The sequence below is a fragment of the Muntiacus reevesi genome, unplaced genomic scaffold (assembly GCF_963930625.1).
Source record: "Muntiacus reevesi unplaced genomic scaffold, mMunRee1.1 SCAFFOLD_47, whole genome shotgun sequence".
NCBI classification, from domain to species: Eukaryota; Metazoa; Chordata; class Mammalia; order Artiodactyla; family Cervidae; genus Muntiacus; species Muntiacus reevesi.
This window is the reverse complement of record NW_027077923.1, coordinates 616,481-641,750: the sequence shown is the minus strand read 5'-3', so window position 1 is coordinate 641,750 and position 25,270 is coordinate 616,481. Positions and strand designations below refer to the sequence as shown.

The 25,270-nt window shown below is 67.7% G+C and overlaps 1 protein-coding gene across 1 annotated transcript in view; it reads left to right on the top strand.

The window, feature by feature from the left end:
• The window catches only part of LOC136155245 (adhesive plaque matrix protein-like), a 120,786-nt gene that overhangs the window by 3,193 nt on the left and 92,323 nt on the right, over positions 1-25,270 (top strand). The window contains exons 2-7 of the mRNA XM_065917084.1: positions 252-384; positions 4,074-4,132; positions 5,840-5,972; positions 9,657-9,799; positions 11,529-11,671; positions 11,979-12,101. Coding sequence (XP_065773156.1) covers positions 252-384; positions 4,074-4,132; positions 5,840-5,972; positions 9,657-9,799; positions 11,529-11,671; positions 11,979-12,101 — 734 coding nt within the window. The remainder of the gene's footprint in view (positions 1-251; positions 385-4,073; positions 4,133-5,839; positions 5,973-9,656; positions 9,800-11,528; positions 11,672-11,978; positions 12,102-25,270) is intronic.

The following is a 25,270-nucleotide window of genomic DNA, read 5'->3' as shown; positions in this document are numbered from 1 at the left end:
CTCCCAGCCAGGCTCCCAGCCTCCCATCCTCCCAGCCTCCCAGCCTCCCAGCCTCCTAGCCTCCCAGCCAGCCTCGCAGCCTCCAAGACTCCCAGCCTCCCAGTCTCCCAGCCAGCCTCCCATTCTCCCAGCCTCCCAGCCAGCCTCCCAGCCTCCCAGCCAGCCTCCCAGCCTCCCAGCCAAGGCCAGCCAGCGAGCCAGCCTGTTTCAGCCGGTTCCAGCCGGTTCCATCCGCTTCCAGCCGATTCTAGCCGGTTCGAGCCGGTATCAGCCGGTTCCAGCCGGTTCCAGCCAGTTCCAGCCGATTCTAGCCGGTTTGAGCCGGTATCAGCCGGTTCCAGCCGGTTCCAGCCGGTTCCAGACAGTTCAAGCCGGAAAAAACCGGTTCCAGCCGGTTCCAGCCGGTTCCAGCCGGTTCCAGCCGGTTCCAGCCGGTATAAGCCGGTTCCAGCCGGTTGCAGCCAGTTCCAGCCGGTTCCAGCCGGAAAAAACCGGTTCCAGCCGATTCCAGCTGGTTCAAACCGGTTCCAGCCGGTTCCAGCCGGAAAAAACCGGTTCCAGCCGGTTCCTGCCGGTTCAAACCGGTTCCAGCCGGTTCAAGCCGGAAAAAACCGGTTCCAGCCGTTTCCAGCCGGAAAAAAACGGTTCTAGCCGGTTCGAGCCGGTTCCAGCCGGTTCCAGCCGTTTCTAGCCGGTTCCAGCCGGTTCCAACCGGTTCCAGCCGGTTCCAGCCGGTTCCAGCCGGTTCAAACCGGTTCCAGCCGGTTCCAGCCGGTTCAAACCGGTTCTAGCCGGTTCCAGCCGGTTCAAACCGGTTCCAGCCGGTTCCAGCCGGTTCCATCCGGTTCAAACCGGTTCCAGCCGGTTCCAGCCGCTTCCAGGTGGTCCAGCCGGTCCAGCCATCCAGCCAGCCATCCTCTCAGCCAGACTCCCAGGCAGTCATCCAGCCAGCCAGCCAGCTAGCCCACCAGCCAGCCAGGCTCCCAGCCAGCCTCCTAGCCAGCCAGCCAGCCTCAAGGACAGCCAGCCTACCAGGCAGCCAGCCTCCCAGCCAGCCTGCCAGCCAGCCTCCTAGCCAGCCAGCCAGCCTCAAGGCCAGCCAGCCTCCCAGCCAGCCAGCCTCCCAGCCAGCCTCCAAGCCAGCCTGCCAGCCAGCCTCCCAGGCAGCCTCCCAGGCAGCCTCCCAGCCTCCCAGCCCCCCAGCCTCCCAGGCTCCCAGCCTCCCAGCCAGCCTCCCAGCCAGCCTCCCAGCCTCCCAGCCAGCATCCTAGACTCCTAGCCTCCCAGCCTCCCAGCCTCCCAGCCTCCCAGCCTCCCATCCAGCCTCCCAGCCTCCAAGACTCCCAGCCTCCCAGCCTCCCAGCCAGCCTCCCATTCTCCCAGCCTCCCAGCCAGCCTCCCAGCCTCCCAGCCAGCCTCCCAGCCTCCCAGCCAGCCTTCAAGCCTCCAAGACTCCCAGCCTCCCAGCCTCCCAGCCAGCCTCCCAGCCTCCAAGACTCCCAGCCTCCCATTCTCCCAGCCTCCCAGCCAGCCTCCCAGCCAGCCTCCCAGCCTCCCAGCCAGTGCCAGCCAGCGAGCCAGCCTGTTCCAGCCGGTTCCAGCCGGTTCCATCCGGTTCCAGCCGATTCTAGCCGTTTCGAGCCGGTACCAGCCGGTTCCAGCCGGTTCCAGCCAGTTCCAGCCGGAAAAAACTGGTTCCAGCCGGTTCCAGGCGGTTCCAGCTGGTTCAAGCCGGTTCTAGCCGGTTCCAGCCTTTTCCAACCGGTTCCAGCCGGTTCCAGCCGGTACAAACCGGTTCCAGCCGGTTCCAGCCGGTTCTAGCCGGTTCCAGCCGTTCAAACCGGTTCCAGCCGGTTCCAGCCGTGTCAAGCCGGTTCCAGCCGGTACAAACCGGTTCCAGCCGGTTCCAGCCGGTTCAAACCGGTTCCAGCCGGTTCTAGCCGGTTCCAGCCGGTTCTAGCCGGTTCCAGCCGGTTGAAACCGGTTCCAGCCGGTTCCAGCAGGTTCCAGCCGGGTCAAGCCGGTTCCAGCCGGTTCCAGCCGGTTCCAGCCGCTTCCAGGTGGTCCAGCCGGTCCAGCCAACCAGCCAGCCATCCTCTCAGCCAGCCTCCCAGCCAGCCAGCCAGGCTCCCAGGCAGTCATCCAGCCAGCCAGCCAGCCAGCCAGCCAGACTCCCAGCCAGCCAGCCAGCCAGCCAGCCCGCCAGACAGCCAGCCTCCCAGCCAGCCTCCCAGCCAGCCTCCCAGCCAGCCTGCCATCCAGCCTCCCAGGCAGCCTCCCAGGCAGCCTCCCAGCCTCCCAGCCTCCCAGCCTCCCAGCCTTCCAGGCTCCCAGCCTCCCAGCCAGCCTCCCTGCCTCCCAGCCAGCCTCCTAGACTTCTAGCCTCCCAGCCTCCCAGCTTCCCAGCCTTCCAGCCTCCAAGCCAGCCAGCCAGCCTCCCAGACAGCCAGCCTCCCAGCCAGCCAGCCCACCAGCCAGCCAGCCTCCCAGCCAGGCTCCCAGCCTCCCAGCCTCCCAGCCTATCAGCCTCCCAGCCTCCCAGCCTCGAACCAGCCTCCCAGCCTCCGAGCCTCCCAACCAGCCTGCCATCGAACCAGCCAGCCAGCCAGCCTCCCAGCCAGCCTCCCAGCCAGCCTCCCAGCCTCCCAGCCTCCCAGCCTCCCAGCCTCCCAGCCAGCCTCCCAGCCAGCCAGCCAGCCTCCCAGCCAGCCTCCCAGCCAGCCTCCCAGCCTCCCAGCCTCCCAGCCTCCCAGCCTCCCAGCCAGCCTCCCAGCCAGCCTCCCAGCCACCCAGCCTCCCAGCCAGCCAGCAAGCCAGCCAGCCAGCCAGCCTCCCAGGCAGCATCACAGCCAGGCTCCCATCCTCCCAGCCTACCAGCCAGCCAGCCAACCAGCCAGCGAGCCAGCCAGCCTCACAGCCAGCCTCCCAGCCAGGCTCCAAGCCTCCCATCCTCCCAGCCTCCCAGCCTCCCAGCCTCAAAGACTCCCAGCCTCCCAGTCTCCCAGCCAGCCTCCCATTCTCCCAGCCTCCCAGCCATCCTCCCAGCGTCCCAGCCAGCCTCCCAGCCTCCCAGCCAGTGCCAGCCAGCGAGGCAGGCTTTTCCAGCCGGTTCCAGCCGGTTCCATCCGGTTCCAGCCGATTCTAGCCGGTTCGAGCCGGTACCAGCCGGTTCCAGCCGGTTCCAGCCAGTTCCAGCCGGAAAAAAATGGTTCCAGCCGGTTCCAGCCGGTTCCAGCCGGTTCAAGCCGGTTCTAGCCGGTTCCAGCCTGTTCCAACCGGTTCCAGCCGGTTCCAGCCGGTATAAAACGGTTCCAGCCAGTTCCAGCCGGTTCTAGCCGGTTCCATCCGTTCAAACCGGTTCCAGCCGGTTTCAGCCGGGTCAAGCCGGTTCGAGCTGGTACAAACCGTTTCCAGCCGGTTCCAGCCGGTTCAAACCGGTTCCAGCCGGTTCCAGCCGGTTCTAGCCGGTTCCAGCCGGTTCAAACCGGTTCCAGCCGGTTCCAGTCGGTTCCAGCCGATTCTAGCCGCTTACAGCCGGTTCCAGCCGGATCCAGCCGGTTCAAACCGATTCCAGCCGGTTCCAGCCGGTTCCAGCCGGTTCCAGGCGGTTCAAGCCGGTTCCAGGCGGTTCAAGCCGGTTCAAGCCGGTTCTAGCCGGTTCAAGCCGGTTCAAGCCGGTTCCAGGTGGTCCAGCCGGTTCTAGCCGGTTCAAACCGATTCCAGCCGGTTCCAGCCGGTTCCAGCCGGTTCCAGCCGGTTCAAACCGGTTCCAGCCGGTTCAAGCCGGAAAAAACCGTTTCCACCCGGTTCCAGCCGGTTCCAGCCGGAAAAAACCGGTTCCAGCCGGTTCCAGCAGGTTCCAGCTGGTTCAAACCGGTTCCAGCCGGTTCCAACCGGTTCCAACCGGTTCTAGCCGGTTCCAGCCGGTTCAAACCCGTTTCAGCCGGTTCCAGCCGGAAAAAACCGGTTCCAGCCGGTTCCAGCAGATTCCAGCCGGTTCAAACCGGATCCAGCCGGTTCCAAACGGTTCCAGCCGGTTCAAACCGGATCCAGCCGGTTCCAACCGGTTCCAGCCGGTTCCAGCCGGGTCAAGCCGGTTCCAGCCGGTTCCAGCCGGTTACAGCCGCTTCCAGTTGGTCCAGCCGGTCCAGCCAACCAGCCAGCCATCCTCTCAGCCAGCCTCCCAGCCAGCCAGCCAGACTCCCAGGCAGTCATCCAGCCAGCCAGCCAGCCAGCCAGCCAGACTCCCAGCCAACCAGCCAGCCAGCCAGCCCGCCAGCCAGCCAGCCTCCCAGCCAGCCTCCCAGCCAGCCTCCTAGCCAGCCAGCCAGCCTCAAGGCCAGCCAGCCCCCCAGCCAGCCAGCCTCCCAGCCAGCCTGCCAGCCAGCCTCCCAGGCAGCCTCCCAGGCAGCCTACCAGCCTCCCAGACTCCCAGCCTCCCAGGCTCCCAGCCTCCCAGCCAGCCTCCCAGCCAGCCTCCCAGCCTCCCAGCCAGCCTCCTAGTCTCCTAGCCTCCCAGCCTCCCAGCCTCCCAGCCTTCCAGCCTCCAAGCCAGCCAGCCAGCCTCCCAGACAGCCAGCCTCCCAGCCAGCCAGCCCACCAGCCAGCCAGCCTCCCAGCCAGGCTCCCAGCCTCCCAGCCGCCCAGCCTATCAGCCTCCCAGCCTCCCGGCCTCCCAACCAGCCTCCCAGCCTCCCAGCCTCCCAGCCAGCCTGCCAGCCAGCCAGCCAGCCAGCCAGCCTCCCAGCCAGCCTCCCAGCCAGCCTCCCATCCTACCAGCCTCCCAGCGTCCCAGCATCCCAGCCTCCCAGCCAGCCAGCCAGATTCCCAGGCAGTCATCCAGCCAGCCAGCCATCGAGCCAGCCAGACTCCCAGCCAACCAGCCAGCCAGCCAGCCCGCCAGCCAGCCAGCCTCACAGCCAGCCTCCCAGCCAGCCTCCTAGCCAGCCAGCCAGCCTCAAGGCCAGCCAGCCTCCCAGCCAGCCAGCCTCCCAGCCACCCTGCCAGCCAGCCACCTAGGCAGCCTCCCAGGCAGCCTCCCAGCCTCCCAGCCTCCCAGCCTCCCAGGCTCCCAGGCTCCCAGCCAGCCTCCCAGCCATCCTCCCAGCCTCCCAGCCAGCCTCCTAGATTCCTAGCCTCCCAGCCTCCCAGCCTCCCAGCCTTCCAGCCTCCAAGCCAGCCAGCCAGCCTCCCAGAGAGCCAGGCTCCCAGCCAGCCAGCCCACCAGCCAGCCAGCCTCCCAGCCAGGCTCCCAGCCTCCCAGCCTCCCAGCCTATCAGTCTCCCAGCCGCCCGGCCTCCCAACCAGCCTCCCAGCCTCCCAGCCTCCCAGCCAGCCTGCCAGCCAGCCAGCCAGCCAGCCAGCCTCCCAGCAATCCTCCCAGCCAGCCTCCCAGCCTCCCAGCCTCCCAGCCTCCCAGCCTCCCAGCCAGCCTCCATGCCAGCCTCCCAGCCACCCAGCCTCCAAGCCAACAAGCAAGCCAGCCAGCCAGCCAGCCTCCCAGGCAGCATCACAGCCAGGCTCCCATCCTCCCAGCCTCCCAGCCAGCCAGCCAACCAGCCAGCGAGCCAGCCAGCCTCACAGCCATCCTCCCAGCCAGGCTCCCAGCCTCCCATCCTCCCAGCCTCCCAGCCTCCCAGCCTCCCAGCCTCCCAGCCAGCCTCGCATCCTCCATGACTCCCAGCCTCCCAGTCTCCCAGCCAGCCTCCCATTCTCCCAGCCTCCCAGCCAGCCTCCCAGCCTCCCAGCCAGCCTCCCAGCCTCCCAGCCAAGGCCAGCCAGCGAGCCAGCCTGTTCCAGCCGGATCCAGCCGGTTCCATCCGCTTCCAGCCGATTCTAGCCGGTTCGAGCCGGTATCAGCCGGTTCCAGCCGGTTCCAGCCAGTTACAGCCGATTCTAGCCGGTTTGAGCCGGTATCAGCCGGTTCCAGCCGGTTCCAGCCGGTTCCAGCCAGTTCAAGCCGGAAAAAACCGGTTCCAGCCGGTTCCAGCCGGTTCAAGCCGGTTCTAGCCGGTTCCAGCCTGTTCCAACCGGTTCCAGCCGGTTCCAGCCAGTTCAAGCCGGAAAAAACCTGTTCCAGCCGGTTCCAGCCGGTTCAAGCCGGTTCTAGCCGGTTCCAGCCTGTTCCAACCGGTTCCAGCCGGTTCCAGCCGGTTCCAGCCGGAAAAAACAGGTTCCAGCCGATTCCAGCTGGTTCAAACCGGTTCCAGCCGGTTCCAGCCGGAAAAAACCGGTTCCAGCGGGTTCCTGCCGGTTCAAACCGGTTCCAGCCGGTTCAAGCCGGAAAAAACCGGTTCCAGCCGGTTCCAGCCGTTTCCAGCCTGAAAAAAACGGTTCCAGCCGGTTCGAGCCGGTTCCAGCCGGTTCCAGCCGGTTCCAGCCGGTTCCAACCGGTTCCAGCCGGTTCCAGCCGGTTCCAGCCGGTTCAAACCGGTTCCAGCCGGTTCCAGCCGGTTCCATCCGGTTCAAACCGGTTCCAGCCGGTTCCATCCGCTTCCAGTTGGTCCAGCCGGTCCAGCCAACCAGCCAGCCATCCTCTCAGCCAGACTCCCAGGCAGTCATCCAGCCAGCCAGCCAGCTAGCCCACCACCCAGCCAGCCTCCCAGCCAGCCTCCCAGCCAGCCTCCTAGCCAGCCAGCCAGCCTCAAGGCCAGCCAGCCTACCGGGCAGCCAGCCTCCCAGCCAGCCTGCCAGCCAGCCTCCTAGCCAGCCAGCCAGCCTCAAGGCCAGCCAGCCTCCCAGCCAGCCAGCCTCCCAGCCAGCCTCCCAGCCAGCCTGCCAGCCAGCCTCCCAGGCAGCCTCCCAGGCAGCCTCCCAGCCTCCCAGCCCCCCAGCCTCCCAGGCTCCCAGCCTCCCAGCCAGCCTCCCAGCCAGCCTCCCAGCCTCCCAGCCAGCATCCTAGACTCCTAGCCTCCCAGCCTCCCAGCCTCCCAGCCTCCCAGCCTCCCATCCAGCCTCCCAGCCTCCAAGACTCCCAGCCTCCCAGCCTCCCAGCCAGCCTCCCATTCTCCCAGCCTCCCAGCCAGCCTCCCAGCCTCCCAGCCAGCCTCCCAGCCTCCCAGCCAGCCTTCAAGCCTCCAAGACTCCCAGCCTCCCAGCCTCCCAGCCAGCCTCCCAGCCTCCAAGACTCCCAGCCTCCCATTCTCCCAGCCTCCCAGCCAGCCTCCCAGCCTCCCAGCCAGCCTCCCAGCCTCCCAGCCAGTGCCAGCCAGCGAGCCAGCCTGTTCCAGCCGGTTCCAGCCGGTTCCATCCGGTTCCAGCCGATTCTAGCCGGTTCGAGCCGGTACCAGCCGGTTCCAGCCGGTTCCAGCCAGTTCCAGCCGGAAAAAACTGGTTCCAGCCGGTTCCAGGCGGTTCCAGCTGGTTCAAGCCGGTTCTAGCCGGTTCCAGCCTTTTCCAACCGGTTCCAGCCGGTTCCAGCCGGTACAAACCGGTTCCAGCCGGTTCCAGCCGGTTCTAGCCGGTTCCAGCCGTTCAAACCGGTTCCAGCCGGTTCCAGCCGTGTCAAGCCGGTTCCAGCCGGTACAAACCGGTTCCAGCCGGTTCCAGCCGGTTCAAACCGGTTCCAGCCGGTTCTAGCCGGTTCCAGCCGGTTCAAACCGGTTCCAGCCGGTTCCAGCAGGTTCCAGCCGGTTCTAGCCGGTTACAGCCGGTTCCAGCCGGTTCCAGCCGGTTCTAGACGGTTCCAGCCGTTTCAAACCGGTTCCAGCCTGTTCCAGCCGGTTCCAGCCGGTTCCATGCGGTTCCAGCCGGTTCCATGCGGTTCAAGCCGGTTCAAGCCGGTTCTAGACGGTTCCAGCCGGTTCAAGCCGGTTCAAGCCGTTTCCAGCCGGTTCTAGCCGGTTCAAGCCGGTTCAAAACGGATCTAGCCGGTTCCAGCCGGATCAAACCGGTTCCAGCCGGTTCCAGCCGGGTCAAGCCGGTTCCAGCCGGTTCTAGCCGGGTCAAGCCGGTTCCAGCTGCTTCCAGGTGTTCCAGCCGGTCCAGCCAACCAGCCAGCCATCCTCTCAGCCAGCCTCCCAGCCAGCCAGCCAGACTCCCAGGCAGTCATCCAGCCAGCCAGCCAGCCAGCCAGCCACACTCCCAGCCAGCCAGCCAGCCAGCCAGCCTGCCAGCCTGCCAGCCTCCCAGCCAGCCTCCCAGCCAGCCTCCCAGCCAGCCTCCTAGCCAGCCAGCCTCCCAGCCAGCCAGCCTCCCAGCCAGCCTGCCAGCCAGCCTCCCAGGCAGCCTTCCAGCCAGCCTCCCAGCCTCCAAGCCAGCCTCCAGGCCAGTCAGTCTCCCAGCCAGCCAGACTCCCAGCCAGCCTGCCAGCCAGCCTCCCAGGCAGCCTCCAAGCCAGCCAGCCAGACTCCCATGCAGTCATCCAGCCAGCCAGCCAGCCAGCCAGGCAGACTCCCAGCCAGCCAGCCGGCCAGCCAGCCCGCCAGCCAGCCAGCCTCCCAGCCAGCCTCCTAGCCAGCGAGCCAGCCTCAAGGCCAGCCAGCCTCCCAGCCAGCCAGCCTCCCAGCCAGCCTGCCAGCCAGCCTCCCAGGCAGCCTCCCAGCCAGCCTCCCAGCCTCCCAGCCAGCCTCCAGGCCAGTCAGTCTTCCAGCCAGCCAGACTCCCAGCCAGCCTGCCAGCCAGCCTCCCAGGCAGCCTCCAAGCCAGCCAGCCAGACTCCCAGGCAGTCATCCAGCCAGCCAGCCAGCCAGCCAGGCAGACTCCCAGCCAGCCAGCCGGCCAGCCAGCCCGCCAGCCAGCCAGCCTCCCAGCCAGCCTGCCAGACAGCCTCCCAGACAGCCTCCCAGCCAGCCTCCCAGCCTCCCAGCCAGCCTCCAGGCCAGTCAGTCTCCCAGCCAGCCAGACTCCCAGCCAGCCTCCCAGGCAGCCTCCCAGCCAGCCTCCTAGCCAGCCAGCCAGCCTCCAGGCCAGTCAGTCTCCAAGCCAGCCAGACTCCCAGCCAGCCTGCCAGCCAGCCTCCCAGGCAGCCTCCCAGCCAGCCTCACAGCCTCCCAGACTCCCAGCCTCCCAGCCTCCCAGCATCCCAGGCTCCCAGCCTCCCAGCCAGCCTCCTAGACTCCTAGCCTCCCAGCCTCCCAGCCTCCCAGCCTCCCAGCCTCCCATCCAGCCTCCCAGCCTCCAAGACTCCCAGCCTCCCAGCCTCCCAGCCAGCCTCCCATTCTCCCAGCCTCCCAGTCAGCCTCCCAGCCTCCCAGCCGCCTCCCAGCCTCCCAGCCAGCCTCCCAGCCTCCAAGACTCCCAGCCTCCCAGTCTCCCAGCCAGCCTCCCATTCTCCCAGCCTCCCAGCCATCCTCCCAGCGTCCCAGCCAGCCTCCCAGCCTCCCAGCCAGTGCCAGCCAGCGAGCCAGGCTTTTCCAGCCGGTTCCAGCCGGTTCCATCCGGTTCCAGCCGATGCTAGCCGGTTCGAGCCGGTACCAGCCGGTTCCAGCCGGTTCCAGCCAGTTCCAGCCGGAAAAAAATGGTTCCAGCCGGTTCCAGCCTGTTCCAACCGGTTCCAGCCGGTTCCAGCCGGTATAAAACGGTTCCAGCCGGTTCCAGCCGGTTCTAGCCGGTTCCATCCGTTCAAACCGGTTCCAGCCGGTTTCAGCCGGGTCAAGCCGGTTCGAGCTGGTACAAACCGTTTCCAGCCGGTTCCAGCCGGTTCAAACCGGTTCCAGCCGGTTCCAGCCGCTTCTAGCCGGTTCCAGCCGGTTCAAACCGGTTCCAGCCGGTTCCATCCGATTCTAGCCGCTTACAGCCGGTTCCAGCCGGATCCAGCCGGTTCAAACCGATTCCAGCCGGTTCCAGCCGGTTCCAGCCGGTTCCAGGCGGTTCAAGCCGGTTCCAGGCGGTTCAAGCCGGTTCAAGCCGGTTCTAGCCGGTTCAAGCCGGTTCAAGCCGGTTCCAGCCGGTTCTAGCCGGTTCCAGCCGGATCAAACCGGTTTCAGCCGGTTCCAGCCGGAAAAAACCGGTTCCAGCCGGTTCCAGCAGGTTCCAGCTGGTTCAAACCGGTTCCAGCCGGTTCCAGCCGGTTCAAACCAGTTACAGCCGGTTCAAGCCGGAAAAAACCGTTTCAACCCGGTTCCAGCCGGTTCCAGCCGGAAAAAACCGGTTCGAGCCGGTTCCAGCCGGAAAAAACCGGTTTCAGCCGGTTCCAGCCGGAAAAAACCGGTTCCAGCCGGTTCCAGCAGGTTCCAGCTGGTTCAAACCGGATCCAGCCGGTTCCAACCGGTTCCAAACGGTTCTAGCCGGTTCCAGCCGGTTCAAACCCGTTTCAGCCGGTTCCAGCCGGAAAAAACCGGTTCCAGCCGGTTCCAGCAGATTCCAGCCGGTTCAAACCGGATCCAGCCGGTTCCAACCGGTTCCAGCCGGTTCAAACCGGATCCAGCCGGTTCCAACCGGTTCCAGCCGGTTCCAGCCGGGTCAAGCCGGTTCCAGCCGGTTACAGCCGGTTACAGCCGCTTCCAGGTGGTCCAGCCGGTCCAGCCAACCAGCCAGCCATCCTCTCAGCCAGCCTCCCAGCCAGCCAGCCAGATTCCCAGGCAGTCATCCAGCCAGCCAGCCATCGAGCCAGCCAGACTCCCAGCCAAACAGCCAGCCAGCCAGCCCGCCAGCCAGCCTGCCTCCCAGCCAGCCTCCCAGCCAGCCTCCTAGCCAGCCAGCCAGCCTCAAGGCCAGCCAGCCTCCCAGCCAGCCAGCCTCCCAGTCACCCTGCCAGCCAGCCTCCTAGGCAGCCTCCCAGGCAGCCTCCCAGCCTCCCAGCCTCCCAGCCTCCCAGCCTCCCAGGCTCCCAGGCTCCCAGCCAGCCTCCCAGCCATCCTCCCAGCCTCCCAGCCAGCCTCCTAGATTCCTAGCCTCCCAGCCTCCCAGCCTCCCAGCCTTCCAGCCTCCAAGCCAGCCAGCCAGCCTCCCAGAGAGCCAGGCACCCAGCCAGCCAGCCCACCAGCCAGCCAGCCTCCCAGCCAGGCTCCCAGCCTCCCAGCCTCCCAGCCTATCAGCCTCCCAGCCTCCCGGCCTCCCAACCAGCCTCCCAGCCTCCCAGCCTCCCAGCCAGCCTGCCAGCCAGCCAGCCAGCCAGCCAGCCTCCCAGCAAGCCTCCCAGCCAGCCTCCCAGCCTCCCAGCCTCCCAGCCTCCCAGCCAGCCTCCATGCCAGCCTCCCAGCCACCCAGCCTCCAAGCCAGCAAGCAAGCCAGCCAGCCAGCCAGCCTCCCAGGCAGCATCACAGCCAGGCTCCCATCCTCCCAGCCTCCCAGCCAGCCAGCCAACCAGCCAGCGAGCCAGTAAGCCTCACAGCCATCCTCCCAGCCAGGCTCCCAGCCTCCCATCCTCCCAGCCTCCCAGCCTCCCAGCCTCCCAGCCTCCCAGCCAGCCTCGCATCCTCCATGACTCCCAGCCTCCCAGTCTCCCAGCCAGCCTCCCATTCTCCCAGCCTCCCAGCCAGCCTCCCAGCCTCCCAGCCAGCCTCCCAGCCTCCCAGCCAAGGCCAGCCAGCGAGCCAGCCTGTTCCAGCCGGTTCCAGCCGGTTCCATCCGCTTCCAGCCGATTCTAGCCGGTTCGAGCCGGTATCAGCCGGTTCCAGCCGGTTCCAGCCAGTTACAGCCGATTCTAGCCGGTTTGAGCCGGTATCAGCCGGTTCCAGCCGGTTCCAGCCGGTTCCAGCCAGTTCAAGCCGGAAAAAACCGGTTCCAGCCGGTTCCAGCCGGTTCAAGCCGGTTCTAGCCTGTTCCAAACGGTTCCAGCCGGTTCCAGCCAGTTCAAGCCGGAAAAAACCGGTTCCAGCCGGTTCCAGCCGGTTCAAGCCGGTTCTAGCCGGTTCCAGCCTGTTCCAACCGGTTCCAGCCGGTTCCAGCCGGTTCCAGCCGGAAAAAACCGGTTCCAGCCGATTCCAGCTGGTTCAAACCGGTTCCAGCCGGTTCCAGCCGGAAAAAATCGGTTCCAGCCGGTTCCTGCCGGTTCAAACCGGTTCCAGCCGGTTCCAACCGGTTCCAGCCGGTTCCAGCCGGTTCAAACCGGTTCCAGCCGGTTCCAGCCGGTTCCATCCGGTTCAAACCGGTTCCAGCCGGTTCCATCCGTTTCCAGCCTGAAAAAAACGGTTCCAGCCGGTTCGAGCCGGTTCCAGCCGGTTCCAGCCGGTTCTAGCCGTTTCCAGCCGGTTCCAACCGGTTCCAGCCGGTTCCAGCCGGTTCAAACCGGTTCCAGCCGGTTCCAGCCGGTTCCATCCGGTTCAAACCGGTTCCAGCCGGTTCCATCCGCTTCCAGGTGGTCCAGCCGGTCCAGCCAACCAGCCAGCCATCCTCTCAGCCAGACTCCCAGGCAGTCATCCAGCCAGCCAGCCAGCTAGCCCACCACCCAGCCAGACTCCCAGCCAGCCTCCCAGCCAGCCTCCTAGCCAGCCAGCCAGCCTCAAGGCCAGCCAGCCTACCAGGCAGCCAGCCTCCCAGCCAGCCTGCCAGCCAGCCTCCTAGCCAGCCAGCCAGCCTCAAGGCCAGCCAGCCTCCCAGCCAGCCAGCCTCCCAGCCAGCCTCCCAGCCAGCCTGCCAGCCAGCCTCCCAGGCAGCCTCCCAGGCAGCCTCCCAGCCTCCCAGCCCCCCAGCCTCCCAGGCTCCCAGCCTCCCAGCCAGCCTCCCAGCCAGCCTCCCAGCCTCCCAGCCAGCATCCTAGACTCCTAGCCTCCCAGCCTCCCAGCCTCCCAGCCTCCCAGCCTCCCATCCAGCCTCCCAGCCTCCAAGACTCCCAGCCTCCCAGCCTCCCAGCCAGCCTCCCATTCTCCCAGCCTCCCAGCCAGCCTCCCAGCCTCCCAGCCAGCCTCCCAGCCTCCCAGCCAGCCTTCAAGCCTCCAAGACTCCCAGCCTCCCAGCCTCCCAGCCAGCCTCCCAGCCTCCAAGACTCCCAGCCTCCCATTCTCCCAGCCTCCCAGCCAGCCTCCCAGCCTCCCAGCCAGCCTCCCAGCCTCCCAGCCAGTGCCAGCCAGCGAGCCAGCCTGTTCCAGCCGGTTCCAGCCGGTTCCATCCGGTTCCAGCCGATTCTAGCCGGTTCGAGCCGGTACCAGCCGGTTCCAGCCGGTTCCAGCCAGTTCCAGCCGGAAAAAACTGGTTCCAGCCGGTTCCAGGTGGTTCCAGCTGGTTCAAGCCGGTTCTAGCCGGTTCCAGCCTTTTCCAACCGGTTCCAGCCGGTTCCAGCCGGTACAAACCGGTTCCAGCCGGTTCCAGCCGTTCAAACCGGTTCCAGCCGGTTCCAGCCGTGTCAAGCCGGTTCCAGCCGGTACAAACCGGTTCCAGCCGGTTCCAGCCGGTTCAAACCGGTTCCAGCCGGTTCTAGCCGGTTCCAGCCGGTTCAAACCGGTTCCAGCCGGTTCCAGCAGGTTCCAGCCGGTTCTAGCCAGTTACAGCCGGTTCCAGCCGGTTCCAGCCGGTTCTAGACGGTTCCAGCCGTTTCAAACCGGTTCCAGCCTGTTCCAGCCGGTTCCAGCCGGTTCCATGCGGTTCCAGCCGGTTCCATGCGGTTCAAGCCGGTTCAAGCCGGTTCTAGACGGTTCCAGCCGGTTCAAGCCGGTTCAAGCCGTTTCCAGCCGGTTCTAGCCGGTTCAAGCCGGTTCAAAACGGATCTAGCCGGTTCCAGCCGGATCAAACCGGTTCCAGCCTGTTCCAGCTGGGTCAAGCCGGTTCCAGCCGGTTCTAGCCGGGTCAAGCCGGTTCCAGCCGCTTCCAGGTGGTCCAGCCGGTCCAGCCAACCAGCCAGCCATCCTCTCAGCCAGCCTCCCAGCCAGCCAGCCAGACTCCCAGGCAGTCATCCAGCCAGCCAGCCAGCCAGCCAGCCAGACTCCCAGCCAGCCAGCCAGCCAGCCAGCCCGCCAGCCTGCCAGCCTCCCAGCCAGCCTCCCAGCCAGCCTCCTAGCCAGCCAGCCAGCCTCAAGTCCAGCCAGCCTCCCAGCCAGCCAGCCTCCCAGCCAGCCTGCCAGCCAGCCTCCCAGGCAGCCTCCCAGCCAGCCTCCCAGCCTCCCAGCCAGCCTCCTAGCCAGCCAGCCAGCCTCAAGGCCAGCCAGCCTCCCAGCCAGCCAGCCTCCCAGCCAGCCTGCCAGCCAGCCTCCCAGGCAGCCTCCCAGCCAGCCTCCCAGCCTCCCAGCCAGCCTCCAGGCCAGTCAGTCTCCCAGCCAGCCAGACTCCCAGCCAGCCTGCCAGCCAGCCTCCCAGGCAGCCTCCAAGCCAGCCAGCCAGACTCCCAGGCAGTCATCCAGCCAGCCAGCCAGCCAGCCAGGCAGACTCCCAGCCAGCCAGCCGGCCAGCCAGCCCGCCAGCCAGCCAGCCTCCCAGCCAGCCTCCTAGCCAGCCAGCCAGCCTCAAGGCCAGCCAGCCTCCCAGCCAGCCAGCCTCCCAGCCAGCCTGCCAGACAGCCTCCCAGACAGCCTCCCAGCCAGCCTCCCAGCCTCCCAGCCAGCCTCCAGGCCAGTCAGTCTCCCAGCCAGCCAGACTCCCAGCCAGCCTCCCAGGCAGCCTCCCAGCCAGCCTCCTAGCCAGCCAGCCAGCCTCCAGGCCAGTCAGTCTCCAAGCCAGCCAGACTCCCAGCCAGCCTGCCAGCCAGCCTCCCAGGCAGCCTCCCAGCCAGCCTCACAGCCTCCCAGACTCCCAGCCTCCCAGCCTCCCAGCATCCCAGGCTCCCAGCCTCCCAGCCAGCCTCCTAGACTCCTAGCCTCCCAGCCTCCCAGCCTCCCAGCCTTCCAGCCTCCAAGCCAGCCAGCCAGCCTCCCAGACAGCCAGCCTCCCAGCCAGCCAGCCCACCAGACAGCCAGCCTCCCAGCCAGTCTCCCAGCCTCCCAGCCTCCCAGCCTCCCAGCCTCCCAGCCTCCCAACCAGCCTCCCAGCCTCCCAGCCTCCCAGCCAGCCTCCCAGCCAGGCTCCCAGCCTCCCAGCATCCCAGCCAGCCTCCATGCCAGCCTCCCAGACACCCAGCCTCCCAGCCAGCCAGCAAGCCAGCCAGCCAGCCAGCCTCCCAGGCAGCATCACAGCCAGGTTCCCATCCTCCCAGCCTCCCAGCCAGGCAGCCAACCAGCCAGCGAGCCAGCCAGCCTCACAGCCAGCCTCACAGCCAGGCTCCCAGCCTCCCATCCTCCCAGCCTCCCAGCCTCCCAGCCTCCCAGCCTCCCAGCCAGCCTCGCAGCCTCCAAGACTCCCAGCCTCCCAGCCTCCCAGCCAGCCTCCCATTCTCCCAGCCTCCCAGCCAGCCTCCCAGCCTCCCAGCCAGCCTCCCAGCCTCCCAGCCTCCCAGCCTCCCAGCCTCCCAGGCTCCCAGCCTCCCAGCCAGCCTCCCAGCCTCCCAGCCAGCCTTCTAGACTCCTAGACTCCCAGCCTCCCAGCCTCCCAGCCTTCCAGCATCCAAGCCAGCCAGCCAGCCTCCCAGACAGACAGCCTCCCAGCCAGGCAGCCCACCAGACAGCCAGCCTCCCAGCCAGTCTCCCAGCCTCCCAGCTTCCCAGTCTCCCAGCCTCCCAGCCTCCCAGCCTACTAGCCAGCCTCCCAGCCTCCCAGCCTCCCAGCCTCCCAGCCTCCCAGGCTCCCAGCCTCCCAGCCAGCCTCCCAGCCAGCCTCCCAGCCTCCCAGCCTCCCAGCCTCCCAGCCAGCCTTCTAGACTCCTAGACTCCCAGCCTCCCAGCCTCCCAGCCTTCCAGCATCCAAGCCAGCCAGCCAGCCTCCCAGGCTCCCAGCCTCCCAGCCAGCCTCCCAGCCAGCCTCCCAGCCTCCCAGCCTCCCAGCCTCCCAGGCTCCCAGCCTCCCAGCCAGCCTCCTAGACTCCTAGACTCCCAGCCTCCCAGCCTCCCAGCCTTCCAGCATCCAAGCCAGCCAGCCAGCCTCCCAGCCAGCCAGCCCACCAGCCAGCCAGCCTCCCAGCCAGGCTCCCAGCCTCCCAGCCTCCCAGCCTATCAGCCTCCCAGCCTCCTGGCCTCCCAACCAGCCTCCCAGCCTCCCAGCCTCCCAGCCAGCCTGCCAGCCAGCCAGCCAGCCAGCCAGCCTCCCAGCCAGCCTCCCAGCCAGCCTCCCATCCTCCCAGCCTCCCAGCGTCCCAGCCTCCCAGCCTCCCAGCCAGCCAGCCAGACTCCCAGGCAGTCATCCAGCCAGCCAGCCAGCGAGCCAGCCAGACTCCCAGCCAACCAGCCAGCCAGCCAGCCCGCCAGCCAGCCAGCCTCCCAGCCAGCCTCCCAGCCAGCCTCCTAGCCAGCCAGCCAGCCTCAAGGCCAGCCAGCCTCCCAGCCAGCCAGCCTCCCAGTCACCCTGCCAGCCAGCCTCCTAGGCAGCCTCCCACGCTGCCTCCCAGCCTCCCAGCCTCCCAGCCTCCCAGCCTCCCAGGCTCCCAGGCTCCCAGCCAGCCTCCCAGCCATCCTCCCAGCCTCCCAGCCAGCCTCCTAGATTCCTAGCCTCCCAGCCTCCCAGCCTCCCAGCCTTCCAGCCTCCAAGCCAGCCAGCCAGCCTCCCAGAGAGCCAGGCTCCCAGCCAGCCAGCCCACCAGCCAGCCAGCCTCCCAGCCAGGCTCCCAGCCTCCCGGCCTCCCAACCAGCCTCCCAGCCTCCCAGCCTCCCAGCCAGCCTGCCAGCCAGCCAGCCAGCCAGCCAGCCTCCCAGCAAGCCTCCCAGCCAGCCTCCCAGCCTCCCAGCCTCCCAGCCTTCCAGCCTCCAAGCCAGCCAGCCAGCCTCCCAGAGAGCCAGGCTCCCAGCCAGCCAGCCCACCAGCCAGCCAGCCTCCCAGCCAGCCAGCCAGCAAGCCAGCCTCCCAGCAAGCCTCCCAGCCAGCCTCCCAGCCTCCCAGCCTCCCAGCCTCCCAGCCTCCCAGCCAGCCTCCATGCCAGCCTCCCAGCCACCCAGCCTCCCAGCCAGCCAGCCAAACAGCCAGCGAGCCAGCCAGCCTCACAGCCATCCTCCCAGCCAGGCTCCCAGCCTCCCATCCTCCCAGCCTCCCAGCCTCCCAGGCTCCCAGCCTCCCAGCCAGCCTCGCAGCCTCCAAGACTCCCAGCCTCCCAGTCTCCCAGGCAGCCTCCCATTCTCCCAGCCTCCCAGCCAGCCTCCCAGCCTCCCAGCCAGCCTCCCAGCCTCCCAGCCAAGGCCAGCCAGCGAGCCAGCCTGTTCCAGCCGGTTCCAGCCGGTTCCATCCGGTTCCAGCCGATTCTAGCCGGTTCGAGCCGGTATCAGCCGGTTCCAGCCGGTTCCAGCCAGTTCCAGCCGATTCTAGCCGGTTCGAGCCGGTATCAGCCAGTTCCAGCCGGTTCCAGCCAGTTCCAGCCGGTTCCAGCCGGTTCCAGCCAGTTCAAGCCGGAAAAAACCGGTTCCAGCCGGTTCCAGCCGGTTCAAGCCGGTTCTAGCCGGTTCCAGCCTGTTCCAACCGGTTCCAGCCGGTTCCAGCCGGTTCCAGCCGGTATAAACCGGTTCCAGCCGGTTGCAGCCGGTTCCAGCCGGACAAAACCGGTTCCAGCCGATTCCAGCTGGTTCAAACCGGTTTCAGCCGGTTCCAGCCGGAAAAAACCGGTTCCAGCCGGTTCCTGCCGGTTCAAACCGGTTCAAGACGGTTCAAGCCGGAAAAAACCGGTTCCAGCCGGTTCCAGCCGTTTCCAGCCGGAAAAAAACGGTTCCAGCCGGTTCGAGCCGGTTCCAGCCGGTTCGAGCCGGTTCCAGCCGGTTCCAACCGGTTCCAGCCGGTTCCAGCCGGTTCAAACCGGTTCCAGCCGGTTCCAGCCGGTTCAAACCGGTTCTAGCCGGTTCCAGCCGGTTCAAACCGGTTCCAGCCGGTTCCAGCCGGTTCCATCCGGTTCAAACCGGTTCCAGCCGGTTCCAGCCGCTTCCAGGTGGTACAGCCGGTCCAGCCAACCAGCCAGCCATCCTCTCAGCCAGACTCCCAGGCAGTCATCCAGCCAGCCAGCCAGCTATCCCACCAGCCATCCAGCCTCCCAGCCAGCCTCCTAGCCAGCCAGCCAGCCTCAAGGCCAGCCAGCCTACCAGGCAGCCAGCCTCCCAGCCAGCCTGCCAGCCAGCCTCCTAGCCAGCCAGCCAGCCTCAAGGCCAGCCAGCCTCCCAGCCAGCCGGCCTCCCAGCCAGCCTCCCAGCCAGCCTGCCAGCCAGCCTCCCAGGCAGCCTCCCAGGCAGCCTCCCAGCCTCCCAGCCCCCCAGCCTCCCAGGCTCCCAGCATCCCAGCCAGCCTCCCAGCCAGCCTCCAAGCCTCCCAGCCAGCATCCTAGACTCCTAGCCTCCCAGCCTCCCAGCCTCCCAGCCTCCCAGCCTCCCATCCAGCCTCCCAGCCTCCAAGATTCCCAGCCTCCCAGCCTCCCAGCCAGCCTCCCATTCTCCCAGCCTCCCAGCCAGCCTCCCAGCCTCCCAGCCAGCCTCCCAGCCTCCCAGCCAGCCTTCAAGCCTCCAAGACTCCCAGCCTCCCAGCCTCCCAGACAGCCTCCCAGCCTCCAAGACTCCCAGCCTCCCATTCTCCCAGCCTCCCAGCCAGCCTCCCAGCCTCCCAGCCAGCCTCCCAGCCTCCCAGCCAGTGCCAGCCAGCGAGCCAGCCTGTTCCAGCCGGTTCCAGCCGGTTCCATCCGGTTCCAGCCGATTCTAGCCGGTTCGAGCCGGTACCAGCCGGTTCCAGCCGGTTCCAGCCAGTTCCAGCCGGAAAAAACTGGTTCCAGCCGGTTCCAGGCGGTTCCAGCTGGTTCAATCCGGTTCTAGCCGGTTCCAGCCTTTTCCAACCGGTTCCAGCCGGTTCCAGCCGGTACAAACCGGTTCCAGCCGGTTCCAGCCGGTTCTAGCCGGTTCCAGCCGTTCAAACCGGTTCCAGCCGGTTCCAGCCGTGTCAAGCCGGTTCCAGCCGGTACAAACCGGTTCCAGCCGGTTCCAGCCGGTTCAAAACGGTTCCAGCCGGTTCCAGCAGGTTCCAGCCGTTTCTAGCCGGTTACAGCCGGTTCCAGTCGGTTCCAGCCGGTTCCAGCAGGTTCCAGCCGGTTCCAGGAGGTTCCAGCCGGTTCCAGCCGGTTCCAGCCGTTTCAAACCGGTTCCAGCCTGTTCCAGCCGGTTCTAGCCGGTTCCAGCCGGTTCCAGCCGGTTCCAGCAGGTTCCAGCCGGTTCCAGCAGGTTCCAGCCGGTTCCAGCCGGTTCCAGCCGTTTCAAACCGGTTCCAGCCTGTTCCAGCCGTTTCTAGCCGGTTACAGCCGGTTCCAGCCGGTTCCAGCCGGTTCCAGCAGGTTCCAGCCGGTTCCAGCAGGTTCCAGCCGGTTCTAGCCGGTTCCAGCCGTTTCAAACCGGTTCCAGCCTGTTCCAGCCGGTGCCAGCCGTTTCCATGCGGTTCCAGCTGGTTCCATGCGGTTCAAGCCGGTTCCAGCCGGTTCTAGCCGGTTCCAGCCGGTTCAAACCGGATCTAGCCAGTTCCAGCCGGGTCAAGCCGGTTCCAGCCGGTTCTAGCCGGGTCAAGCCGGTTTCAGCCGGTTCCAGCCGGTTCCAGCCGCTTCCAGGTGGTCCAGCCGGTCCAGCCAACCAGCCAGCCATCCTCTCAGCCAGCCTCCGAGCCAGCCAGCCAGACTCCCAGGCAGTCATCCAGCCAGCCAGCCAGCCAGCCAGCCAGACTCCCAGCCAGCCAGCCAGCCAGCCAGCCCGCCAGCCTGCCAGCCTCCCAGCCAGCCTCCCAGCCAGCCTCCTAGCCAGCCAGCCAGCCTCAAGGCCAGCCAGCCTCCCAGCCAGCCAGCCTCCCAGCCAGCCTGCCAGCCAGCCTCCCAGGCAGCCTCCCAGCCAGCCTCCCAGCCTCCCAGCCAGCCTCCAGGCCAGTCAGTCTCCCAGCCAGCCAGACTCCCAGCCAGCCTGCCAGCCAGCCTCCCAGGCAGCCTCCAAGCCAGCCAGCCAGACTCCCAGGCAGTCATCCAGCCAGCCAGCCAGCCAGCCAGGCAGACTCCCAGCCAGCCAGCCGGCCAGCCAGCCCGCCAGCCAGCCAGCCTCCCAGCCAGCCTCCCAGCCAGCCTCCTAGCCAGCCAGCCAGCCTCAAGTCCGGCCAGCCTCCCAGCCAGCCAGCCTCCCAGCCAGCCTGCCAGCCAGCCTCCCAGGCAGCCTCCCAGCCAGCCTCCCAGCCTCCCAGCCAGCCTCCAGGCCAGTCAGTCTCCCAGCCAGCCAGACTCCCAGCCAGCCTCCCAGGCAGCCTCCCAGCCAGCCTCCTAGCCAGCCAGCCAGACTCCAGGCCAGTCAGTCTCCAAGCCAGCCAGACTCCAAGCCAGCCTGCCAGCCAGCCTCCCAGGCAGCCTCCCAGCCAGCCTCCCAGCCTCCCAGACTCCAAGCCTCCCAGCCTCCCAGCATCCCAGGCTCCCAGCCTCCCAGCCAGCCTCCTAGACTCCTAGCCTCCCAGCCTCCCAGCCTCCCAGCCTTCCAGCCTCCAAGCCAGCCAGCCAGCCTCCCAGACAGCCAGCCTCCCAGCCAGGCAGCCCACCAGACAGCCAGCCTCCCAGCCAGTCTCCCAGCCTCCCAGCCTCCCAGCCTCCCAGCCTCCCAGCCTCCCAACCAGCCTCCCAGCCTCCCAGCCTCCCAGCCAGCCTGCCAGCCAGCCAGCCAGCCAGCCAGCCTCCCAGCCAGCCTCCCAGCCTCCCAGCCTCCCAGCGTCCCAGCCTCCCAGCCTCCCAGCCAACCTCCCAGCCAGGCTCCCAGCCTCCCAGCATCCCAGCCAGCCTCCATGCCAGCCTCCCAGCCACCCAGCCTCCCAGCCAGACAGCAAGCCAGCCAGCCAGCCAGCCTCCCAGGCAGCATCACAGCCAGGTTCCCATCCTCCCAGCCTCCCAGCCAGGCAGCCAACCAGCCAGCGAGCCAGCCAGCCTCACAGCCAGCCTCCCAGCCAGGCTCCCAGCCTCCCATCCTCCCAGCCTCTCAGCCTCCCAGCCTCCCAGCCAGCCTCCCAGCCTCCAAGACTCCCAGCCTCCCAGCCAGGCACCCCACCAGACAGCCAGCCTCCCAGCCAGTCTCCCAGCCTCCCAGCCTCCCATCCTCCCAGCCTCCCAGCCTCCCAGCCTCCCAGCCTCCCAGCCAGCCTCCCAGCCTCCAAGACTCCAGCCTCCCAGCCTCCCAGCCAGCCTCCCATTCTCCCAGCCTCCCAGCCAGCCTCCCAGCCTCCCAGCCAGCCTCCCAGCTTCCCAGTCTCCCAGCCTCCCAGCCTCCCAGGCTCCCAGCCTCCCAGCCAGCCTCCCAGCCAGCCTCCCAGCCTCCCAGCCTCCCAGCCTCCCAGGCTCCCAGCCTCCCAGCCAGCCTCCCAGCCAGCCTCCCAGCCTCCCAGCCAGCCTCCTAGACTCCTAGACTCCCAGCCTCCCAGCCTCCCAGCCTTCCAGCATCCAAGCCAGCCAGCCAGGCTCCCAGACAGCCAGCCTCCCAGCCAGCCAGCCCACCAGCCAGCCAGCCTCCCAGCCAGGCTCCCAGCCTCCCAGCCTCCCAGCCTATCAGCCTCCCAGCCTCCTGGCCTCCCAACCAGCCTCCCAGCCTCCCAGCCTCCCAGCCAGCCTGCCAGCCAGCCAGCCAGCCAGCCAGCCTCCCAGCCAGCCTCCCAGCCAGCCTCCCATCCTCCCAGCCTCCCAGCGTCCCAGCCTCCCAGCCTCCCAGCCTCCCAGCCAGCCAGCCAGACTCCCAGGCAGTCATCCAGCCAGCCAGCCAGCGAGCCAGCCAGACTCCCAGCCAACCAGCCAGCCAGCCAGCCCGCCAGCCAGCCAGCCTCCCAGCCAGCCTCCCAGCCAGCCTCCTAGCCAGCCAGCCAGCCTCAAGGCCAGCCAGCCTCCCAGCCAGCCAGCCTCCCAGCCACCCTGCCAGCCAGCCTCCTAGGCAGCCTCCCACGCTGCCTCCCAGCCTCCCACGCTGCCTCCCAGCCTCCCAGCCTCCCAGCCTCCCAGCCTCCCAGGCTCCCAGGCTCCCAGCCAGCCTCCCAGCCATCCTCCCAGCCTCCCAGCCAGCCTCCTAGATTCCTAGCCTCCCAGCCTCCCAGCCTCCCAGCCTTCCAGCCTCCAAGCCAGCCAGCCAGCCTCCCAGAGAGCCAGGCTCCCAGCCAGCCAGCCCACCAGCCAGCCAGCCTCCCAGCCAGGCTCCCAGCCTCCCAGCCTCCCAGCCTATCAGCCTCCCAGCCTCCCGGCCTCCCAACCAGCCTCCCAGCCTCCCAGCCTCCCAGCCAGCCTGCCAGCCAGCCAGCCAGCCAGCCAGCCAGCCTCCCAGCCAGCCTCCCAGCCAGCCTCAAAGCCTCCCAGCCTCCCAGCCTCCCAGCTTCCCAGCCAGCCTCGCAGCCTCCAAGACTCCCAGCCTCCCAGTCTCCCAGCCAGCCTCCCATTCTCCCAGCCTCCCAGCCAGCCTCCCAGTCTCCCAGCCAGCCTCCCATTCTCCCAGCCTCCCAGCCAGCCTCCCAGCCTCCCAGCCAGCCTCCCAGCCTCCCAGCCAAGGCCAGCCAGCGAGCCAGCCTGTTCCAGCCGGTTCCAGCCGGTTCCATCCGGTTCCAGCCGATTCTAGCCGGTTCGAGCCGGTATCAGCCGGTTCCAGCCGGTTCCAGCCAGTTCCAGCCGATTCTAGCCGGTTCGAGCCGGTATCAGCCAGTTCCAGCCGGTTCCAGCCAGTTCCAGCCGGTTCCAGCCGGTTCCAGCCAGTTCACGCCGGAAAAAACCGGTTCCAGCCGGTTCCAGCCGGTTCAAGCCGGTTCTAGCCGGTTCCAGTCTGTTCCAACCGGTTCCAGCCGGTTCCAGCCGGTTCCAGCCGGTATAAACCGGTTCCAGCCGGTTGCAGCCGGTTCCAGCCGGACAAAACCGGTTCCAGCCGATTCCAGCTGGTTCAAACCGGTTTCAGCCGGTTCCAGCCGGAAAAAACCGGTTCCAGCCGGTTCCTGCCGGTTCAAACCGGTTCAAGACGGTTCAAGCCGGAAAAAACCGGTTCCAGCCGGTTCCAGCCGTTTCCAGCCGGAAAAAAACGGTTCCAGCCGGTTCGAGCCGGTTCCAGCCGGTTCGAGCCGGTTCCAGCCGGTTCCAACCGGTTCCAGCCGGTTCCAGCCGGTTCAAACCGGTTCCAGCCGGTTCCAGCCGGTTCAAACCGGTTCTAGCCGGTTCCAGCCGGTTCAAACCGGTTCCAGCCGGTTCCAGCCGGTTCCATCCGGTTCAAACCGGTTCCAGCCGGTTCCAGCCGCTTCCAGGTGGTACAGCCGGTCCAGCCAACCAGCCAGCCATCCTCTCAGCCAGACTCCCAGGCAGTCATCCAGCCAGCCAGCCAGCTATCCCACCAGCCATCCAGCCTCCCAGCCAGCCTCCTAGCCAGCCAGCCAGCCTCAAGGCCAGCCAGCCTACCAGGCAGCCAGCCTCCCAGCCAGCCTGCCAGCCAGCCTCCTAGCCAGCCAGCCAGCCTCAAGGCCAGCCAGCCTCCCAGCCAGCCAGCCTCCCAGCCAGCCTCCCAGCCAGCCTGCCAGCCAGCCTCCCAGGCAGCCTCCCAGGCAGCCTCCCAGCCTCCCAGCCCCCCAGCCTCCCAGGCTCCCAGCATCCCAGCCAGCCTCCCAGCCAGCCTCCAAGCCTCCCAGCCAGCATCCTAGACTCCTAGCCTCCCAGCCTCCCAGCCTCCCAGCCTCCCAGCCTCCCATCCAGCCTCCCAGCCTCCAAGATTCCCAGCCTCCCAGCCTCCCAGCCAGCCTCCCATTCTCCCAGCCTCCCAGCCAGCCTCCCAGCCTCCCAGCCAGCCTCCCAGCCTCCCAGCCAGCCTTCAAGCCTCCAAGACTCCCAGCCTCCCAGCCTCCCAGCCAGCCTCCCAGCCTCCAAGACTCCCAGCCTCCCATTCTCCCAGCCTCCCAGCCAGCCTCCCAGCCTCCCAGCCAGCCTCCCAGCCTCCCAGCCAGTGCCAGCCAGCGAGCCAGCCTGTTCCAGCCGGTTCCAGCCGGTTCCATCCGGTTCCAGCCGATTCTAGCCGGTTCGAGCCGGTACCAGCCGGTTCCAGCCGGTTCCAGCCAGTTCCAGCCGGAAAAAACTGGTTCCAGCCGGTTCCAGGCGGTTCCAGCTGGTTCAATCCGGTTCTAGCCGGTTCCAGCCTTTTCCAACCGGTTCCAGCCGGTTCCAGCCGGTACAAACCGGTTCCAGCCGGTTCCAGCCGGTTCTAGCCGGTTCCAGCCGTTCAAACCGGTTCCAGCCGGTTCCAGCCGTGTCAAGCCGGTTCCAGCCGGTACAAACCGGTTCCAGCCGGTTCCAGCCGGTTCAAAACGGTTCCAGCCGGTTCCAGCAGGTTCCAGCCGTTTCTAGCCGGTTACAGCCGGTTCCAGCCGGTTCCAGCCGGTTCCAGCAGGTTCCAGCCGGTTCCAGCAGGTTCCAGCCGGTTCCAGCCGGTTCCAGCCGTTTCAAACCGGTTCCAGCCTGTTCCAGCCGGTTCTAGCCGGTTCCAGCCGGTTCCAGCCGGTTCCAGCAGGTTCCAGCCGGTTCCAGCAGGTTCCAGCCGGTTCCAGCCGGTTCCAGCCGTTTCAAACCGGTTCCAGCCTGTTCCAGCCGTTTCTAGCCGGTTCCAGCCGGTTCCAGCCGGTTCCAGCCGGTTCCAGCAGGTTCCAGCCGGTTCCAGCAGGTTCCAGCCGGTTCTAGCCGGTTCCAGCCGTTTCAAACCGGTTCCAGCCTGTTCCAGCCGGTTCCAGCCGTTTCCATGCGGTTCCAGCTGGTTCCATGCGGTTCAAGCCGGTTCCAGCCGGTTCTAGCCGGTTCCAGCCGGTTCAAACCGGATCTAGCCAGTTCCAGCCGGGTCAAGCCGGTTCCAGCCGGTTCTAGCCGGGTCAAGCCGGTTTCAGCCGGTTCCAGCCGGTTCCAGCCGCTTCCAGGTGGTCCAGCCGGTCCAGCCAACCAGCCAGCCATCCTCTCAGCCAGCCTCCGAGCCAGCCAGCCAGACTCCCAGGCAGTCATCCAGCCAGCCAGCCAGCCAGCCAGCCAGACTCCCAGCCAGCCAGCCAGCCAGCCAGCCCGCCAGCCTGCCAGCCTCCCAGCCAGCCTCCCAGCCAGCCTCCTAGCCAGCCAGCCAGCCTCAAGGCCAGCCAGCCTCCCAGCCAGCCAGCCTCCCAGCCAGCCTGCCAGCCAGCCTCCCAGGCAGCCTCCCAGCCAGCCTCCCAGCCTCCCAGCCAGCCTCCAGGCCAGTCAGTCTCCCAGCCAGCCAGACTCCCAGCCAGCCTGCCAGCCAGCCTCCCAGGCAGCCTCCAAGCCAGCCAGCCAGACTCCCAGGCAGTCATCCAGCCAGCCAGCCAGCCAGCCAGGCAGACTCCCAGCCAGCCAGCCGGCCAGCCAGCCCGCCAGCCAGCCAGCCTCCCAGCCAGCCTCCCAGCCAGCCTC